Source organism: Sceloporus occidentalis, unplaced genomic scaffold (genome assembly GCF_023333645.1).
Source record: "Sceloporus occidentalis isolate IW3139 unplaced genomic scaffold, rSceOcc1.0.p SCAF_5, whole genome shotgun sequence".
NCBI classification, from domain to species: Eukaryota; Metazoa; Chordata; class Lepidosauria; order Squamata; family Phrynosomatidae; genus Sceloporus; species Sceloporus occidentalis.
The window spans coordinates 103990795-104010259 of record NW_028316985.1 but is presented as its reverse complement, the minus strand read 5'-3'; the positions used below and the strand labels follow the sequence as shown (position 1 = coordinate 104010259).

Below are 19465 nucleotides of genomic sequence, written 5' to 3'. Positions count from 1 at the left end.
TTTGGACTGGCTGTTCTGGATCGGAAGGATGCTGTGGGTTTTAATCCAAACAGGTAACTTTTCCAAGCTCTGGGTTCAACCATATTGTTCCCACAAACATTTGGGCATTCTGTATCATCTGACGTTTCTGAACTAGTTCAAAGGCAATTGAATATTTGGCATGTCTTCACCATCCTGTTGTTCCCCAACTTCAAATTCTTTCCCTGCACAAATGACTTACTATCTTGCTACTTAAGTTTCTAAAAACTCACCTCTCCCTCATTTTTTGGCATTAAATGATTTTTAATTCCAACACCTGATAAGACAGCTGTTATGTTCTCTTTTACTGCAGTTTTCTCTAGCTCTGGTTTCAACAGCTTCTGAGAAGATAAGAAGTGAATGGCAAGGATGGAAAGAGGTCCAAAGTGGATTTTAATCAACCAGTGCAGCTAGCAAATAGAGTTCTGGCAGAAACAGGTGTTCACCTGACAGAGTTAAATGCATAAACACCATTTCACAGTTTCATTTCATTCTGCAAAAGGCACCTTATTCATAGTGGCTGCATTACTATCAAAGATCACAGGAAAGAGTTCATGTGATAGTCCCAGAGTGCAGCTAAAAGGAGAGTGAATGAAATGGCAGTGGAAGAAGTAGGCGAAAGCAGGGAAGTGGAGTAGGGTGTTCAAACTAGCTAGTGTTCTCTAACCATCTCCTTACATAATGTGGCATCCAGTCTCTCTTATGTATAATTTTGAGGGATGGACAAGTCTATTTCCTCCAACTTTCAAACTTTTTCAAACACAAACTCAGTTATTCTCATTTCTGCTTCAGTTTGCAAATTTGTTTATTAAAACTTGGCACACAGGCGCACACACAAATCAAATCCATTTGTGTATTTATCCCATCTGCATTTCTCCTGCGGTATGCAGTATTGCTCAGAGTTCTCCTAATGTACTGTATATACTCATATATAGGTCTAGAAATTTAGGTCAAAAAATGGACCCAAAAAAACCTGAGTCGACTTATCCACAAGACAATGTAAGTACTGTATCTTAACTCTTAAATAAAACAAGGAACTATCCCCTGGTGAAAAACAAGATATAATATGTCTTGGAAGCACCAGTCCCCTCTACTTTCATACATCCAGTGTTAAAAGTGAGCACAAAGAGTTAGGTCTGCTGGAATTTTGTACGTTCTTAATTATTATTTTGTTTTGCTTCATCCTTTAGATCTTTTACTATATGTCCCCAAGTTTTGACTTATCCAAAAGTCATATCAAAATCCATTATTTCAGCTGCAAAACCTGCCCTCAACTTATACATGAGGTCAACTTATAATTGAGTATATATGGTATGTGTTTCCATTTGCAATTTCCCCCCAATGTACACATTTTTATTGCTTTTTATTTTTTGAGATGTTGGAAAAGTGCAAAAATTATGCATAAAGTATGCAAAAATTGGAGGATAATTTTAAGACTGATTTGCATATTACTTGAAGAAGTGTGGATGTGGTCAGCTGATATTAAAAAATAAAATATTGTTATTAAAACACACATTTTGGTCAATATAAAACACACATAGAGAGTTATAACACTACAAATACTACAGACATTGCAAACAAACAAAAACACACTGGCAAGTTGGAAGTCACTTGTTCATCCCTGTCTTTATAGGTTAGTATAGAAGTAGTGTTTTTTTGTTTATGTGTTTTTGCAAATCGAAACTTATATACCTCTCCCTATTTCTTGTTCCAAGCTGCAGGTATTAAAATATGAAGCATACACTTTCTAAGCCCCTTCCCTCATTTGTTGTACCCTTCCCAGGTTGAACAAAATTTTCCTTGGAGGAGAAGAGACTGAGGGAAAACAAGGATCAAGTTTTTCGTTCTCTCTATCTTCCATGTTCTCCAGGCAGTGGATACTTTCCTTAGCCTTCTTCCTGCTCTGAAAACGTCCAAAGGAACCATTTCTGTCTGTAGCAGCAGGCCTTGGAAGTGTGACTAATCCCATTTCACTCTCGGCTTTGGCCTTCCTGACAATATCCTGACAGGTGTAGTCTGCTCTATTCAAATCAGCCATCTCTAAGACATTTCATCTTTCGGTCTCTTCTCATTAGAGAGAAGCCAGTGTAACAAAACTGCCTCTCTTCCTTTTCCTTCTTATGGCAACAGTTTCCACATTCATAACTTCTCATAATCTCCCTTCCTTCTTCAACACTTTTGTCCTTCAGAATTTCAAACCATGGGAACCTAATCAACTTTTCTCTGAGCAATATGATGTTTCCAAAATCCAGGGTACACATCCAACTATGCCCAGTTTTCCCATTCTTTGCCATAGCACAACCAGAGTGGTTCTGCCTTAGTGGCAGCTCCCTTTTTCTTTCTTTCATACGTAGCCATCATTTTCTACCACTGCATGTTTTAATTTGTGCTAAACTGGACTAATCCACTAATTCTGGACACACAGAACATCTGTTTCTCCTGAAAGTCCTTATTCTATTCAGTACCTGGCTGTTCATTTGGTTCAGCTGCCCTGCCTGTTTGCTACATAGGATCATAACTCCCTCCACCACCACAAAAGGCACAAGGGTCCACTTGAGAGGAACACAAATCGGGATAAAGCAAGATGCCCACAACCAGCAAACACACATGCTGTGTTCGCTCACATGCTAAAAGGACCAGCAAACTAGTGGCTATTTTTTGGCTCAGAGATCACAAAAAAAAACCTAAGACTCTTTATATGATTACCTTGGCTTACTTCTCTTGTTTTTTGAGCACAACAGCAAGAGCAGTAACACAAAGGTCTGTGTGAATGTCTTTATAGATGTTAATCTTTTCCCCAGACTGCAAGAGAGGTGATCTGAGTAAATCTGTATAGAGCTGATGGAGTGAGCTATTGCTGCTGATACTGTTGGAGAAGTTCACACATACCGGTACACTTGCATAAATGTACATGTGTGTATGGTCTAAATGGAAGGGTTGAGCATACGAAATCAAGCATACAGTTCAGTCTATGGTCCCATACAGACAGGCCAAAATAAAGGTGCTTCAGGTCACTTTGGAGGTATGCCGTTTAAATGATGAATGCATCTTAAGAGGCCAGAAGTTGAGCCAAAGCTGCGCTCAAGTCCTTATGACTGGAGTGTGGCTTTGGCTTGGCTTCCAGCCTCTTTGGATACATGCAGCATTTAAACAGCATACCTCCAAAGTGACCCGAAGCACCTTTATTTTGGCCTGTCTGTATGGGCCCTATCTGATGGTAATTTTATTTCCCAGTAGTAATAGTAGTGTTTATTAACTTTATTTATACTCTTCCTTTCCCCCAAATCTTAAATTAAAACTGTGCAATATAGTTAAAACATACAAAAGATTGACTTTAAAATGGAGTTAACAGTTAGCACACTAAAAACAGTTTCAAACATACAATTAAAATGTAAAGAAAAGCAGTAAAGAAAGAAATAATCCAGTTTAAAAGAAATAATCCAGTTTGAGACTGCTTTAACTGCCCGGGCTGAGTACTAGGGAATCCTGGGAATTGTAGTTTATTGTGGCACCAGAGCATTCTGACAGAGAAGGCTAAAGGTCTCACAAAACCACGGTCCTCAGAATTCCCTAGCATTGAGTCAGGGCAGTTAAAGCAGTCTCAAACTGGATTATTTCTGCAGTGTGTTTTTGACCTAAATTGTCAAAAATGTTGTGGATTTGCCATCTTATTGTAGCAGCAAACATCAGGATAGTAGCAAATGCCTATTGCTTGTATCTTCATTGGACATATTGCCCAGGGAAACTGGTGACTCTCCAAATAGATCTACACTAGTTTCGTTTCCAAAGACCAAAACATAAACCACACTTAGAAAATCTGTGGCTGACCTTCCACCACTATTTTGTTTTACTTAAGGTAACTTTGGAAGGGATGCTAATTTCATCATGGTAGTAATGTCAGGATTAGAAGATATGAAGAGAGAAGGAGTTGGTCACTGTGGATGGGGCAGCAGGGGCAGTTCCCCTAAACTCCCCACAGTAGGCTGCTTTGTTGTGTTTAAGCATGTCAAAAGTGACATTACATCACTTCTGGCCACAACTTTCGCCAATTTATAGTCTTCTATGCTTTTTTTCAGAGGTTTGGGGGGAGTGGGGGACTCTGGGAGTGGAAAGAGTAAATTATTGCATTTACAACCAGGGTGGATTTGGCGTGTTCTTTGGGGGGGGGGGGGGGTACCTGTAAAAAAACAGAGGAATCTGAGGACTGGGGGGGGGGGTTCAAGGACTACACTTTGGGGTCACTATCAATCACACTTAGCCCACCCCTTTTTAGAGGCTTGTCTCTGTTAAAACGTTGCATCATATCTGTCTGTAGTGTTCTGCCACTAACAATTTTACTTTGGTTCCTCCTTCTGACCTCATCTCCTTCTGTCCTCTTTACACATCCATATACTTTCAATGGGCTTTGTTACTCAGATTCTGGAGATTGTGTGCAGGTGTATACACTCTTTAGAATTCTCTCTCTCACACACACACCTTTCCTTCATAACCAGCTGTACATTTCACTTATTATATTCAAGTCACATCTTTCACCCCACCAGTGTATTTCTGCTGTTTGGTTCAATATGTCATTCCAGGCTTTTGTCTCTCTCTCTCTCTCTCTCTCTCTAGACCAGCGGCTCGCAACTTGTGGGTTGTGATCCCTGTGGGGGTCAAATGACCCTTTCACAGGGATTGCCTAAGATCATCGGAAAACACGTTTCCGTTAGTCTTAAGAACCAAGACACCACTCCTTGTATGGTTGGGGATCATTACAACATGAGGGACTGTATTAAAGAGTCGCAGGATTAGGAAGGTTGAGAACCACTGCTCTAGACCAACCAAGTGACTCCTGCCAAACATATTCTCCCTGGGGTGCACACAATCTCCTTCCATGAATCCTTCCTTTTTGGCAGCATAAGTGATGGTACAAGAGCCCAGACCTTTCTGACAACTCCATTGACAGAGCCAAGATTTACATCCAGTATCTTACTGTCTCTGCCAATTTTCTGACAGGGATGCTTCTATCTTTTTAGTTTTGTCTTCCCATAAACAGTGTCTAACTTATTCATCAATAAATGATTTCATTTTTTAATGCTTCCAGATGTTTGTTTAATATTAATTTGTTTCTTGTTATGGGTAGTAAAAAGCTACATCTAATTTACAAAGGGATAACTAATTGCCTTTGTTCCATCTTGACATGTGATTCCATGGTTGGAATCCTGTTGGTGACCTATGCACACTTTATGTACATCTATGTCCTTTCATGATAGTTGTGGAAAGAACTATTCAGTAGCCATTTAGTGGCTTGGAATAGTCCAGGATGTCTGCAAGCTATTTGACTGCAGCCAGGGTGGAAAAGCATCTCCCTCCCAGATTTCCAGAGTACTCACTGGAAATCCAAAAGGAAGAAAGCTGGTGTTTGCTCTTGACTGTAGAAAATCTAGATGGTTTCTGAACTCTTCATATCTTCCCCCAGCAGAAAATGGCTGAGGGAGTGCACCAGGAATCTAGTAGCTGGACAAGACCACACAGGGTTCTAATATAGGATCGTGACCCTTCTATGTAACATAGGGAATGAATTTTGGATTCATAAGGGTTTCATCTCCACTTAATGCTTTACACATGCTAAGATGCCCAGCCAATAAATTTTAGAAACATTGGCCATGATGTACAAAAATTAGGGTTTGGCCAAAGCTCAAATTCCAAAAAGGATTAGTTGATACACCGTAGTGATGTGCTTATTGTGTGTAGGAAGGGCTAGATTGGAAATGGAGTGGACATTTTGGTTTCCAGTATGTGGCGAAGGTCTCCTTTGCATTTTTGGAAACTTCCAGTCATGTTGCTTGTAAGGAAGGTTTGTGTGTGGTATCACTGAAGTCGTATATTCTCTTCATTCTCACGTTTCTCCATTATTTAAGGTCCACTGTGGGGATAGACAACTGAAGAGTCTTCAGAGTTGTGCATGTGTGCATACTTGCTTGTTTCAGCTTAGAAAAATAGAAAAGCAGGGCATTTCTCTCATTCATAGATTTAAAAATTCATCGACTAATTCTGGAGTGGCCTGCATGACTGCTTTTTCAAGAGTGCTTACAATAAGAAAGGGGGGGTTCCCCCTCTCCTTTTTATTTGGCTTAAATTGATATTTTGGAGTGCTATATGTATGCACTTGTAAGATAGGAGGCTCCATCCCTTTCATTCCTCATAAGTTTAAATATATTCAGCTATTCTGTTGGGGAAAAGCATCTGTTTTTGACTGGGAAGGGCTGCCTTTTAGGGAGTGCAGGAAAGAACCTATATTCATGTATTGAGATACATTTATAAAACACAACTGTTTTTCAACTTTGCTACCACTAGTGCACTTCTTATTTGTCAGGGGAATAGCCAGAACCTTCTAGTCTTTACAGTGATTCACTCAGATGTTGTTTGTCAATTCAAAAATTTAATCACTAAATAATTTGGCACTCCATCTGGACTAAAACAGACCTCAAGAAAGACATAGACACAGCATTGTTTAACGTTGTAAAATGTATTAAAACCACAACACATTTGTTCAAGGGTGCCCCCTTCTCCCCCTAAAAAATCACTCAGAAATAGTTTGGAAGCTGTTCATTTTTGCAACAGAATCAAGTCAAAGGCATGGCAATTTGGTTTCCTGTTGTCACAGTCTGGATCTTGAGACTGGGCAACTAAGGTTAAATCAGGTCTGGACTGGTGCAGAGCAGATTGGGGCATAGTTTGAATCACAATTATCAGAGGTCTACATGCAAAATCTTTCAAACTGTACTTGACATTTGTAAATCAGTGAGGATTCTATAGATATTTGCTTTATACAAGTTGGTGCAGAAGGGGGAAAAAACCCTAAAACTTGTAGTGGGACAATGCCCAACTAATATGTCTCAAAATATTGCACAAGCTTTGGTTCGTGAAAACTCTTTGAGTGGGGATATTATGTAATGGCTGGGGAGCTGGCTTGGCCTGGTGTTTAGACCATAGGATCTTCACTGATTTTGTTAAGGTGGAATTTAGGAAGAGGTATCAAATATGCACTAACTCCTCCCGACTGGCTATTTTTCCTGAACTGTCTTGCACCAAATTGTGTTGCATCCAGATCCCTCTTACATCATTTTGTTAATTCTCTATTCAGCTGGTCTTCCAGCTTGCCAAACACTCAATATGCCTCCTTTTATTCCCCACTGGTCTTGCGGTCAGTGGTATGGGATTTCAGCCTTGGGAATGAGGAGGATCGAGAGACTGGAGATAAGGAGGTCAAAGTTGGAGATGAAAAGTTTGAAGGAACAATGGAAAGATCAAAAGGGGGAAGCAAGGAAGCAGATCAGAAGAAGATGGAGGAGAACAAGATCAGAAAGGGAGGGAAAGAGGCAGACTGGAAAAAGTTCCTTCCTACCCTGGGAGAAGGAAGAGGACCAGGGACAACCAGCATCCGTTCCTCACATCTCTTCTCTTCAGCCCCTGGGTATGTGGTGGAGGGGGAACTCGTAGTGACAAAACCCAGTAGCCATCAAACGTCTCTCTCTTTTTAAAAAATAGGTCACATTTTGAGTCTGAGTAAAATACTCAGAAAATATTGAGGTACTAAAAAACAATATCTGGAAGGGCCCTTGGTTGGATTAAGTTCTCCCAGTTATGCAGGTTTCTGGTTACATCCAGAGGTATTAGGACAAAGGAAAAAGCACAGTGACTGATTCCTGATTTTGGAGCATATAAAAAGTGTTCAGTGAGTGAGTCATTCATTCCATTCTTCTTTGAAAAATTTAGGTCTTACCTCATTTTTTTCCATTAGATGTTTATACACTTTGATGAGGGGAGCCTTTGTACACTACATTAGACCTCATTAATTTTTTAGAAGATGTAAGAGCTCCAGATAATTGTGTCTTGTTTTGTGCAGTACAAAACTTTGTACTGAATGTATTGGAATAAAGGAAGAAGAGAGAGGTCAGTTCTGTCCATGGTCTATAAAATAATATGTTGGGTCCGTGTTCAGTTAGCTGCACTCATTTCTCATTGAAATCAAAGTGATTTAAGTCAAGTCATGACTAACTTGCCTCTCTGATTTCACTGGGATATAAAGTCAATTCCCACTGCATTTCTCTTCTTTGTCAGTCAGTGGCTGTTTGGATCAAGGAAACAGATCTTTCTTTAGTGCCAGCTAGCTCTTACTGAAGACCTGGGCAAAAACCCTTGTAGAAGAAAGTACTAAGTATCTCCTTGCAATGTCTGTAAAAGTACTTGTCCTTAGAAAATGTGGCTTGCTCAAGATCACCCAGTGGGTTTCCATGGCCAAGCAGGGTCCTAGTCCACCATACTGGCTCTCAGCAACCATATGCCTCAAAATTTCTTTCCTTTGCAGCAAGTGTGGCATGAGACATAAAAAGATATGGGATTTTCTCTCTCTCCCCCTTCCTATGTCAGCGTCCTAATGCAATGTGTGGACTATGGGAAACATACTTCTGAAAGCAGCACCAGGTTACATCCACAGTGGTTTCCATTATTATTATTATCATTATTATTATTATTATTAACCTTTATTTATAAAGCACTGTAAATTTACACAGCACTGTACATACAGTCTTTTTAATTGGACGGTTCCCTGCCCTCAGGCTTACAATCTAAAAAGACACGACACAAAAGGAGAAGGGAGTAGTGGTGGGGCAGGGGATGAGGTCCAGCAGTTCCTCTCTACCTCCAAGGCCTGGACCAAGGCAGATGGACTGGAGGGAGGGCTTGGCTTCATAATGGATGGTTAATCTTCATCCAAGGAGGCAAGCGACAATTATGCAAGGCCTGGGAAGGCTTCTCTGAACAGGATGGTCTTCAACTCCGTTTTGAAGCTGGTTAAAGAAGTGAGGGCTCTTGTTCACGAGAGAAGAAGGTTCCAGGAGTGAGGGGCAGCGAGTGAAAAGGGGCAAATCCGAGATGGGGCAGAGGAAATCCTGGGCTGGGACAGCAGACCTTGACTACCAGAACGGAGGGAAGGTGAGGAGAAAGGTCTGATAAGTTTGCAGAGTCTGTGACTGGCAAAATAAAAAAGGCAGCATAATTGTCTCATGATTCTATAGGTTGTTCCCATGGCAATTAAAGTGGGATCATGGTGCTATAATTGTGCAATGTGAAATGGGCCCCGTTTTTTCAGTCCAGACTCACAAATAAATCCACTCTTTAAAAAAAATATTTATATTCAAAGCCACATTAAATCAGTGCCAGCTGGTGGCTTCATTACCAAGTGGGGTTGTAAATCCCCTCTGGGTTTTATTCTGAACTTCAAATGAGTCTTCCATGGTCCCCAAACCTGCCCCCCCAATAGGTTCAGCACCTTGGATAGCTCTGATGGTGCAGTGGTTAAATGCCAGTACTGCAGCCATAACACTGAGTTTGATCCTGCAGCGCTCCAAGGATGACTCAGCCTTCCATCCTTTCGTAGGTCAGTAAACTGGAAACCCAGCTTGTTGGGGGCAATTGGCTTGCAGACTGTAAACTGCTTAGAGAGTACAGCACTGAGAGTGCAGTTCACTGATGCCGTATAGAAATGTAAATGCTATTGCTATCTCCTTTTAAAGTTCAGTCTAGATCCCCGAGAGGTTTCCTGGCCTCCTTGACTCTGGTGCAATCAGCTATCATTGAATTAAACACTTGTGAGTGGAATGTATGCATCTAAATCCAGATTGCATAGCATACCAATTTTACATGCCTTTCCCCCAAATTATTCTGGCAGGACAGTTAGTACTGTTTATTATCATGCTATTGTTCTGCTCTGCTGACCTATATAAACTTAAGGAAATGTTCTGCTGCTAATCTCATTTTAATCAGAACACAAATTTGCATTGTTTTTCTTGAGAAGGCACATCTTGTGCATGACAAAGGACTTCCCTTTCCACCCATTCTCAATTGCCAGTTTCCAAGGTCAGCTTTCTCATACAAGTCCTTTTCTGTTGCGTTCAGTCTTTTGAAAGTTGAATTTAGACTCACATTAAGTTTGGAATGTGCAGCCTTTATTATTTTACAGTTCCTCTGCTCACAAAAGCTATAGGTCAAGCCTATATGCCTTCTGAGACCCAACTAGAAAATGTGGGGTGCATTATCTGTATTTAAAACCAAGACAGCCTAACAAATCTGATGAGATCAAAAAATGGGTTTGTCACAAAACATTACACAACCATCTGTACCTGTGCTCCTGCACTTACCCTTTCTCCACAGCCTGTCAGACAGACCATCAATATTGTTTAACATTCCTGGCTTCCCACAGAGCGATTACAGGAGCCTTTTACAGACCATATTTTCTTGTAAAGATCAAGTATTGGTGTTTTTTAAAATATATTTTTATTTACACTTGTACAGCATAGGGGAGACCTAGAATGACAGTTGCTCAAAGTCTTGGATGATTGCTTCTTGCCAGCTGAATCCAAAATTTCAGAATCACTGCTTTCTTCCCAAATTCAAAACTCCCCACATATTTATAGAGCCCTTGTTCATTCCAGGGCTTAACTTCCTAAAGGCGTTTATGTCCATGATCTTCACCCCATCCCCAGTTTTACCCCAGGTGTGTTCATGTAAAACATGAGCAGGGCTTGTCTCTTTTCTCAGGAAGGTCCAGGAGGCCTCACACAATACAACATGGGGGTGGAATTTCCTCCTGTGAATTTAATTTTAAGTTATTTTAAGATACAGGACTTATTTGGGACCATTCACTCCTATCACAGTGGATCCCTATGCCCCATCTCATGTTGACCAAGATCACCAAATACCCACAGAGGAAAGTCTAGGAAGAGGTGAATTATCTGTTGTTGTTTTAAAGCCCTCTTTTTCACTAGACTCATACCAAAGGTCATGAATGAATAGGCATAAGCTATGGCACCAAGTGGACAGAATAGGTAAGGACCTGAAAGCACACAGCTCAGCAGCAAACAGAGAGGAGACAAGCTCCACATGCTCTAAGATGGTCAACTGTTTATTCGGTGTTTAAAAAGCCAAATGCGTTTCAGCCAAAAGAAAGAAGGCCTAGTTTGGCCAAAATGTGTTGGGCTTTTTAAACACTGAATAAACAGTTGACCATCTAAGATGGTCTCATCTCTGTTTGCTACCAACTGGACAGAGTCTCTTTGTCTGCAAAGTACAAACCCTCCTGTAAATGTGTTAATAACATCAATATACCAATAAAAAAAATCTCAGAGCTTATTTGGCATGTGAAGTTAGAATTTATTTCAAATGTTACTGAGTTGAAATGGCAGCTCTTCCAGAAACATAGAACTGATGGAATGAAGTTCTTCTGGCAATCTTTCAAACAACAGTTTAGACTTAGTTTATTCTGAACAATTACAGTTCTAGGATGTCTAACACACAGCCAGGCTATATCATTTTTTTAATGTACATATTCAGTATTTTCTTTTTAAATCGACAAGATGGTGTTATAATTCTTATGACATTCAAACATTCTATTAGATTATTCTTGTTTGGCCCTGTATTAACCATATTTTTCCTTTCCTCCCATATTTATATATCTCATATTATACACCCTATTGATTGCTTAAAGGCATTTAAAGCATCTAATTGCAGTTCAAAAGAAATCTTCAATGTTATGAATAAATAGATGTCAAACACAAAAATGAAATCTTTAAGACAAATTAGTTGTGCCTATTCCAGGAAAAATTACATGAAAGATCACTGCTCTCATCTAAGCATTGCTAGAAAGACTATTTCATTTTCATACTAAACAATATAGTGCTTAACTTTCATTTCAATATTTCTTTCAACTATCCATACATCATGGATACAGGCTAACTCACAATTAAACACATTTTCACCTACTGGAATCAACAGATGCGTAACTCTGTGTTGGACCATGCCCATTTTCTGAACATACTGAAATGTCCTCCACCCCAATTGCTTCTCAGTTATGTGCAGCAAGAGTAGGAGCACTAGCCCAAGTAAATAATGCTCAAGTTGGGAAAACCTCTTAGTATAGGAAGCACCCCCAATGGATTAAACATTATTACAGGAGAACTCCACATATGATGACTTGAAGCACTGCTGTACCCAAAACACGATTTCTATGGTGGGGCAAAGTATGACTGCATATAGGTCCCTAAGGCTGGTTAGTACACTAAACCCTCTCCCCCAGTTTTGGAGCAAAAACTGTCTCATCAGCCCCAGAAGCTTCTTTGGAATAGTAGTGAGCATTTTGGGCCAATTCTGAGGTGAGCAGACCAGTATTAAGCCCAAAAGAGGCCTTTTCCCACAAAGGTTGTAGTAGGTAAATAAGACAAGATTGAAAGCCACTCACCCTGTGTTGAGGGGGGTAATGAAAGAGTAAAATATGGACAAGCCCCACTTTGAAGTAACAGCTGGCCACTTTTTCTGCAAGTGACAACTAAAGCTTATGAAAGGGATTCAAAGCTAGTCTACAGCCATTTCGTGTAAGAGAAAACAGCGTTTTTTTATCTGGCCTGAGGTCAGATAAATGACAGGACACCATTCATAGCACAATAATGGTAGACGCATACAGCAGGAAATGCTGAAGTAACAGAATAAAAGCAGAACTGATAACAAATGACTACATTAAATGAGAGACACTAGTATGCAGAAAAAAACATGTGGTAAAACATACAGGTGCCAAATCAACTGGAATAAAATATTCTACAGCCTTAAGGCAACCTTCATGTAAAATCAAGAGTATGGTCACCGGCTGAAGTACATTTAAAAAAACTCTTCAGTGTATCCAGTCAGCTGAATAAAAATGGTTAAGAACCATACCGATCCTGATGAGGAAAGAAGTGAAAAAAGAGTTACATCTCTCATAAGGAAGGGGGGAAATCATATTTAGTTTTATTATTTTTTTTAGAATTTACTTTTTTAAAACAAATTAAGAAACCTCTATGTTGCTTTAAATGTCAGAAATTCTAAAGCAATTTAAAATCTATACCTTAATGCCATCCCCAAAACAATCACTGTGAGTTGCACCCATCACACCAATCTGGGGGATTTAACAAGCTATTTTCCTCTTCTCCCTTTCTCCATTCCCTCACACCAGGGTGGGGTGGGGAAGCTGCCTTGTTGGGAAAAGGCTGGAGTGGGGTGATAGCATGCTCAATTATCCTACCAAAGAAATAGATATACAAGGATAGAGGTGTCCCTCCCAAGATTGTTATAACCCCCCCCCCCTCGTTTTGGTGGTTACTTTTTTAAAATTCTAAATATTCTAAACCCCTACACATTGGGGTTCCTTGGTTTATGACTCACTTGGATGCAACACTGCTTTCCCTTCGGTCAAAAATCCATCATTTTTACAGGTGTTAAGCTGTATTACTAATCATATTAACCTAACATATAACTAGTATCAAAGTGGATGATTTGAGTTTCCCATATTTTTATAGAGTAAAAACCTAGTCTTAAGAATATGACCAGGTTTATGTATCTCAAATTGAATCCCATTTTGGAAGAAAGGAAGTAAAAAAAAATTTAAGTTCAATTTACCAACTCAGCTCTCTCAACCAACAGTTGTAAATCTTTGAATTCTGAGTAAGGATCACACTTCAGTTTCAGACTGATCAATCATGGATGGAGAATGTTTTGAGCCTGTTCTTTGTTGAAAACTCAACTAAGGCCTAAAATGCACGGGCCAAAAGAAGTGACTTCTGGCTGCTTTGGGGGTGTGGCATTTGGATGACACCCCCCCCCCCCCAAAGCAGCTGGAATCCACTCCAAAGCCGCGAGCCAGTCCTTTAGACAGGATCAAAAAGGAGTTGATGGAATCTGCCTCCTAGTGGCTGCAGGCTTGGGGCTGTAGCAGCTCCGGTGTGATCATGGCCGGTGCAGCCTCTGGCTACTCATGATAAGCCATCTACTTCGCCCCAAATCCAAAATGTTTAAAGTCCTTAGAAGAGTAAGTCAGTGCCATTTCTGTAGGTTTACTAACCTGTATAGAAGTCATGACTCCATTTGCCAAGACAGAAAGCCTTCCAGCAACTGATTTCACTCCTTGCTTAAACTGAGCCATATCAGGAGCATTGGGTAAGACATTTGAAATATTGTAACCACCTAAGAGGAGGAGGAAAAATATATGTTGGTGAGATAGACAGAAAAGATATATGTGTTCCCTGAAATTTCTTAAATTTCAGTACATGTTGCACTAACTTACTTAAAGATAACTTCTAGTTTCATAAAACAGAGGTTTAGAATGTACAAGTTAGAAGAGAACAAACTCCTACATAGTTGGAATATGTGCAAGCCTGAAACAGGAACCTGTTCTAATTTGCCCTTTGAGTCTTTCTGAAAAAAGACTAAAGACATGTGAAAACAAATAGAGTTGGATAGATTTCTTGGTAATATGCAGTACACTCAGCCCTCCTTATAGGTACTGCATTCACGGATTGGCTCCATTATCATCAGTGGCAATGCATGCACGCAGCCACATCGACATGGCCACACACACATCACTGCCCACTGACACTAATGTGACTTGAGGTCCTACATTATTTGGTATCTGTGGGGGGATTGAACAAAACCACTCTCAGTAAGGAGAGCCGACTGTAGATCAGCAAGGATTTTCAAATCTCAGTTGTTTAACAGCAGCAATATTTAGGTCTATAAAAATGGTTAGAATCTCTGATATATAGTAGGCATGTTATAACTGGGAAAGAAATGACTTAAGAAGTGAAAGGTTTCCATGGTTTCATCTATTGTAGAAGATACCTGATAGAATGAATAAAATTTCAAACTAAGGGCTTTTGTATGCTTTTACTGGAAGTGCTAGTTTTGAATTTTTCAAATTATTTCAACAATCTTTTGCTGACCTGCAACTATTTTGAGGGATTTGTCATAATTTCTGCTGCAACCTTTAGAATATTGAATAGCTGCTTTTTGCTGGTCAGTGACCGAATAAACTTTTACTACTACTTGAATAGCTGCTTGATTTGTGGAAGTCATTTTCTGTAGGGGAACTTCAACCACCAAAACAATCCCAGCCATCAGAGTCCTCTCTATTTTAAATGTCAGCTGCATCAATCACATAGCTTTAAGCACATTGAAATCTTCGTAATTGTCCAAAATCACATATCTTCTGACATTCTGGAAATAGTACACGTGCATTCTTTGACAGATTTGCCCTTTCCTGTATGGTTCCAGTTCCATTCTCTCTCTCTCTCAATTTTTTTTTTTAGGGGGGGGTTGCTATTGGCAAAGTCTTAAATTTTTTCTCTTCTGAAAGAAGACACCAACTGTGACATGAAGAGTCCTCTTTCCATCAGTACTACTGGCATACGTGTCACATACCAGGGGTAACTTCTGTTACTATGGTCCTAGCTTCAGTCTTTCCATTCATTAAGTGGCATCGAGCTCAAAACATGTATCAAGGACCTTCCTACTATCGGTGATACTTTTCATTCCAACACCAAGTTGGGGAACTTTTGCTTGGCTTCACAGGCTCATTTGTTACAATACAGAAATCACTGTAGGAAAACTGTTAATGTTTTTTTGTCTGGTGGCTGCAAATTACTATGCAGGCTCCTTTCTACAGTAAGTTCAAAAAGGAGAAGTGTGGTATCAGTGACAACAATTCATGACTTAATTCTGTGTGTATGCAGAAATATCTTGTAGCACTTTTGAGACTAACTAAAAGAAAGAAGTTGGCAAATTCTGTGTGGTTGAAGTTTTGATGGTTCAGCAAAATTAAATGGTATGATTTGGAATCAGTCCTACATAAACAATAATCCTGGGCATATTAAGAATCAAGAAGTGATCTATACCAAAGGAAATCAGTTTCACCCACATGTAATGAATCATCCCTTCAACCTCTTTCAAAAGGGAACAGAAAAGAGTTAACTCCCAACAACATCAAGCAGATAGAGTAGTTTGAAATCATGCCAAACCTTTCTCAACAGATTGTCCCATATGATGTAATTATGAGTGCCCAGAAAAGGTTGGGGAGTTGCCACTCCCCTGCAGTTCTTGGTAAGCCTAGCTGTTTTGGAGATGCACAACTTTTGTAAGGTACAAAGACAGTCAAATCTTTTCCACTTTTTGATGTCAATATTCTGACGTCTTGAAAGATTCAATCATTTTGACAATGTTCGTCAGATTTTTTATGTATCATGGAAATGATTCTTATTTTTGTGTGTGTGCGCGCATGCATGTGCACACTCAAAATCATTTCTGACTTGTGAAGACTCTAATATGAACCCATAATGGGGTTTCTTGGCAAGGTTTGTTTTGAAGGGGTTATTGTCTGAGTTGAAAGTTTACAGCCGGGGAAGTCATATATATGGTTATTATTTTGTGTCTGTATTTGTATTCTTTGTCAGGGGTTATGCTATTTTGTGTGTTTATTGTTTTTTGCTTTATGCATCCAGATTTGTGTATTTAATAAAAATATTTTAAAACAGATTTTAAAAATATTTTTAAATAAAACAATTCCTACCCTGAAAACAATTTGATACCTAATGAGAATTGTGTAATCAGTAATGGCTCTCCAGTACTAAAGCACTCATGTATCACAATAAACAGTTGCAAACCTGCTGTTACAGATACTGAGAGTGAGAACTAAACCCTTTGCCGTATTACAATCATGTGTTATTAATCACCAGGATCAAAAAGAATCACTATACAAGTGTAGGCAAGTATTACAATACAGCTGTGCTCACTTCGGCAGTACATATACTAAAATTGGAAGTATTACAATACAGGAGAATCTCTCTTTTAAGCAGCTGATATAAACTCCAAAACAACAGTCTATTTAAAAGTATTTTACACGATTCAGAACATCTAAAAGCTCATTTCAATTTTGTTTCCATACCTGATGGCAATTTCTTCTGATCTTCAAACAAATCAGCTGAACTTATAGCAGAGTTTCCAGAAAGCCTCTCTAAACGAATTCTGGCTTCGTACTATGAAAGAATGTAGAGACTTTTAATAATAATGTATTTACTTGAATGTCAGATTTAGGTGACACGATTTCCACAGTTGTAATGAAACTATCAAGGTAAAACCACTTTCTCTTCCCATTACTGTCCACTAGTGGCTCCATGTGAAATGGCACATTAATCCCAATTGTTAAATCACAATCTTGTTTTGAATATTTAAAAACTCACCACACCCTCAAAATATATTTCATGAATACCATATTGTTCCATGTAGATAATTTAATCACTTGAGGCCATAGGCTGCTGAAAAGAGCAAGCACATTGGCTATTCACCCCATACATAAAGAAATCATATGAAGGACAATTTGCTTGAGGGGGAAAAAAAACCCAGTATTATCAAGATGGAATTCAAAGAAGTCATTTTTTCTAACCTAGGTCCCAGACTGAAAACTATCTCAAACAGTGGCCTCTTAATCAGGCTATCACCACAACCACTGCCACCAGCAAACTGTCCTCTATTTTCACCACAGAAAGACAAAATGGCCCCTAAATTCATTATAAATTGCAGAAAGCCATAGGCCTGTTTTTTGCTGTTGCTTTTTAAAAACTTACTTCAGCATGGTCTTGCTTTCCAAAGTACATATCGGATGAAATAGCTTTAACATTGCCAAATTTCTTTTGTGCCTCATCTGTATTTGATGAATGTTCATAATCAGCTTTCCGACGAGAGGAAGGCCTAAGAATATTGTTTCACATGATTACATCTGAGAGGATCCAGTTTAGCTGAACAGTGTTCTTTTTCTTTTAAAAGACCCTTAATATATTTCATATAAGCTTGATATATATTCCATTGATCTAGGAGATGCACCTTATATTTCAGCTTAACAAGAAACATTCACTCAGCTCAAAGACATCCATCTGTGCAGGGAAATAAACTCAAAAGGAAATGTGCATACAGAAACATATTTGCACCTACTTAAGTCAATAAATATATATGAAATTTAAAAGAACTTTTACCAAACCTTTTTGAGTCATCTTCATTGCATTACTACCACTTTCCCATTGTGCTTATTTAAAGCCCTTCTAAGCTAGGCTGGAAAGTTCTTTTAAAAGAAAATGTATACACTAATTCCACTGTATGCTTGATCAACCACCTTCATTCCTCTTGTGAATGGAATGGGTGCTAAATTATAACTATAAGGGCACATTGTTGTCAAAAACTAGAAACATACACAGAGTAATAGTAAATGTCTTTCTGCTGCAACACCACAAAGATTTGAGCACTTTTCCAAATTAGGATGCCACTAGTTACTGCTGGGCTCCAGCCAGCAAGGGCAAAAGCCAAATCTACGGTAATGGGAGTTTTAGTCCAGCAACGTCTGAAGAGACACAAGTTCACCACCTGTTTGAAAATCAGCTAAGCTATGTCACCAAACAAACAAACTGTTCCCAAATAGCCTGTAGGGGCGAAGGGAACAGTTTCACCATGTTTTTAGCCCCCCTCTCTCTGCCCAGCCATTTCAGGTCCAGGAGGGGCCTTTAACAACTGGAAGTGAGTAGAAGGCACTTCTTCCTGTTTCAAAAAAGAACTCTCCTGGACTGAAAATGGCCCAGTGGCCCTTGAAAACACAGTTAAATGTCCCAAGCCCATATTTGGGGCCAATTTTTTACTACAAAAATTGGAGGCCACAAAATGGCCCTGGAGGGTAACATGCAACCTCCAGCCCACATTTTACCCATCCCTGCTCTACTGCACCAGCTAGTTTGTTATAATTGATAGGATTGTATGGTAGACACACACATTAAAATACTGTCATTTTTTCCAAGAGGCCACAAATTCTGCCTAGCTATGTCACTATGGTTTTACTGAACTGAGAATTCATTAAAAATGTATTGTTATCAAGAGTAGAGGTTAACCATTTTCCTTTGTACCACTTTTTCCTATGACATTTTAAGGAGCTTAATACTTAGCATTCCCCAATGTTCCTGCTTTCATCCATAAATATGAAGGGAATTAAATGCTTGATCAACATTTTCTTGAACATATGTGAGTACTGGTAGATGTGAAGAAAACCCTATTATTTATACAAAATTTGTATCTAAAAACTTCTGATTTCTACAATGGTGAGCAAGAACTATTATTTATAATTTCACTATCTTATTTGTAAAACTTAACAATATGGCACTTTTTAAATCACTATCTCCATGACTCTGGAATTTTCATTCTATAAGAAGATCCTTGGCATTTCTTCATTAAAATAATTCTAGGATCTTCCACCCAGCCATCTGCTTTGTTAGTGAATTCCTTGTGCACTCATTCCATTGCAGAAAGATCCAAAAAGGAAAATAGTAATAAATGCTATTTTATATCTCTAGAAGGATCATAACCCAGCCAATTCAGAAGCAGAGAGGTATGAATGCAGCTAGAATACTAAGTCATCAACATTTCCCTATTCTCACAATGTTTCACTCAGATGTAGATACAACCACACAACTTAAGTACACTGGTTTTGCAGAAGTGATTACTGAATGCTATTGGCTTAAATTCACAAAATAATACATTTTTAAGCTGTTATCAGTCATACAAATAATGTTTA

General features: G+C 39.1%; 1 protein-coding gene across 5 annotated transcripts in view; it reads right to left on the bottom strand.

Moving 5' to 3' along the window:
- Positions 1–11187: 11187 nt before the first annotated feature.
- The window catches only part of ARFGAP3 (ARF GTPase activating protein 3), a 39134-nt gene continuing 30856 nt past the window's right edge, over positions 11188–19465 (bottom strand). For all 5 annotated transcript variants that reach the window (XM_089525001.1, XM_089524999.1, XM_089524998.1 and 2 more), the window contains 4 exons: positions 17481–17604; positions 16802–16892; positions 13928–14049; positions 11188–12770 (listed from right to left, as the gene is read on the bottom strand). In XM_089525001.1, coding sequence (XP_089381127.1) covers positions 12753–12770; positions 13928–14049; positions 16802–16892; positions 17481–17604 — 355 coding nt within the window. In that variant the 3' untranslated portion in view covers positions 11188–12752. The remainder of the gene's footprint in view (positions 12771–13927; positions 14050–16801; positions 16893–17480; positions 17605–19465) is intronic.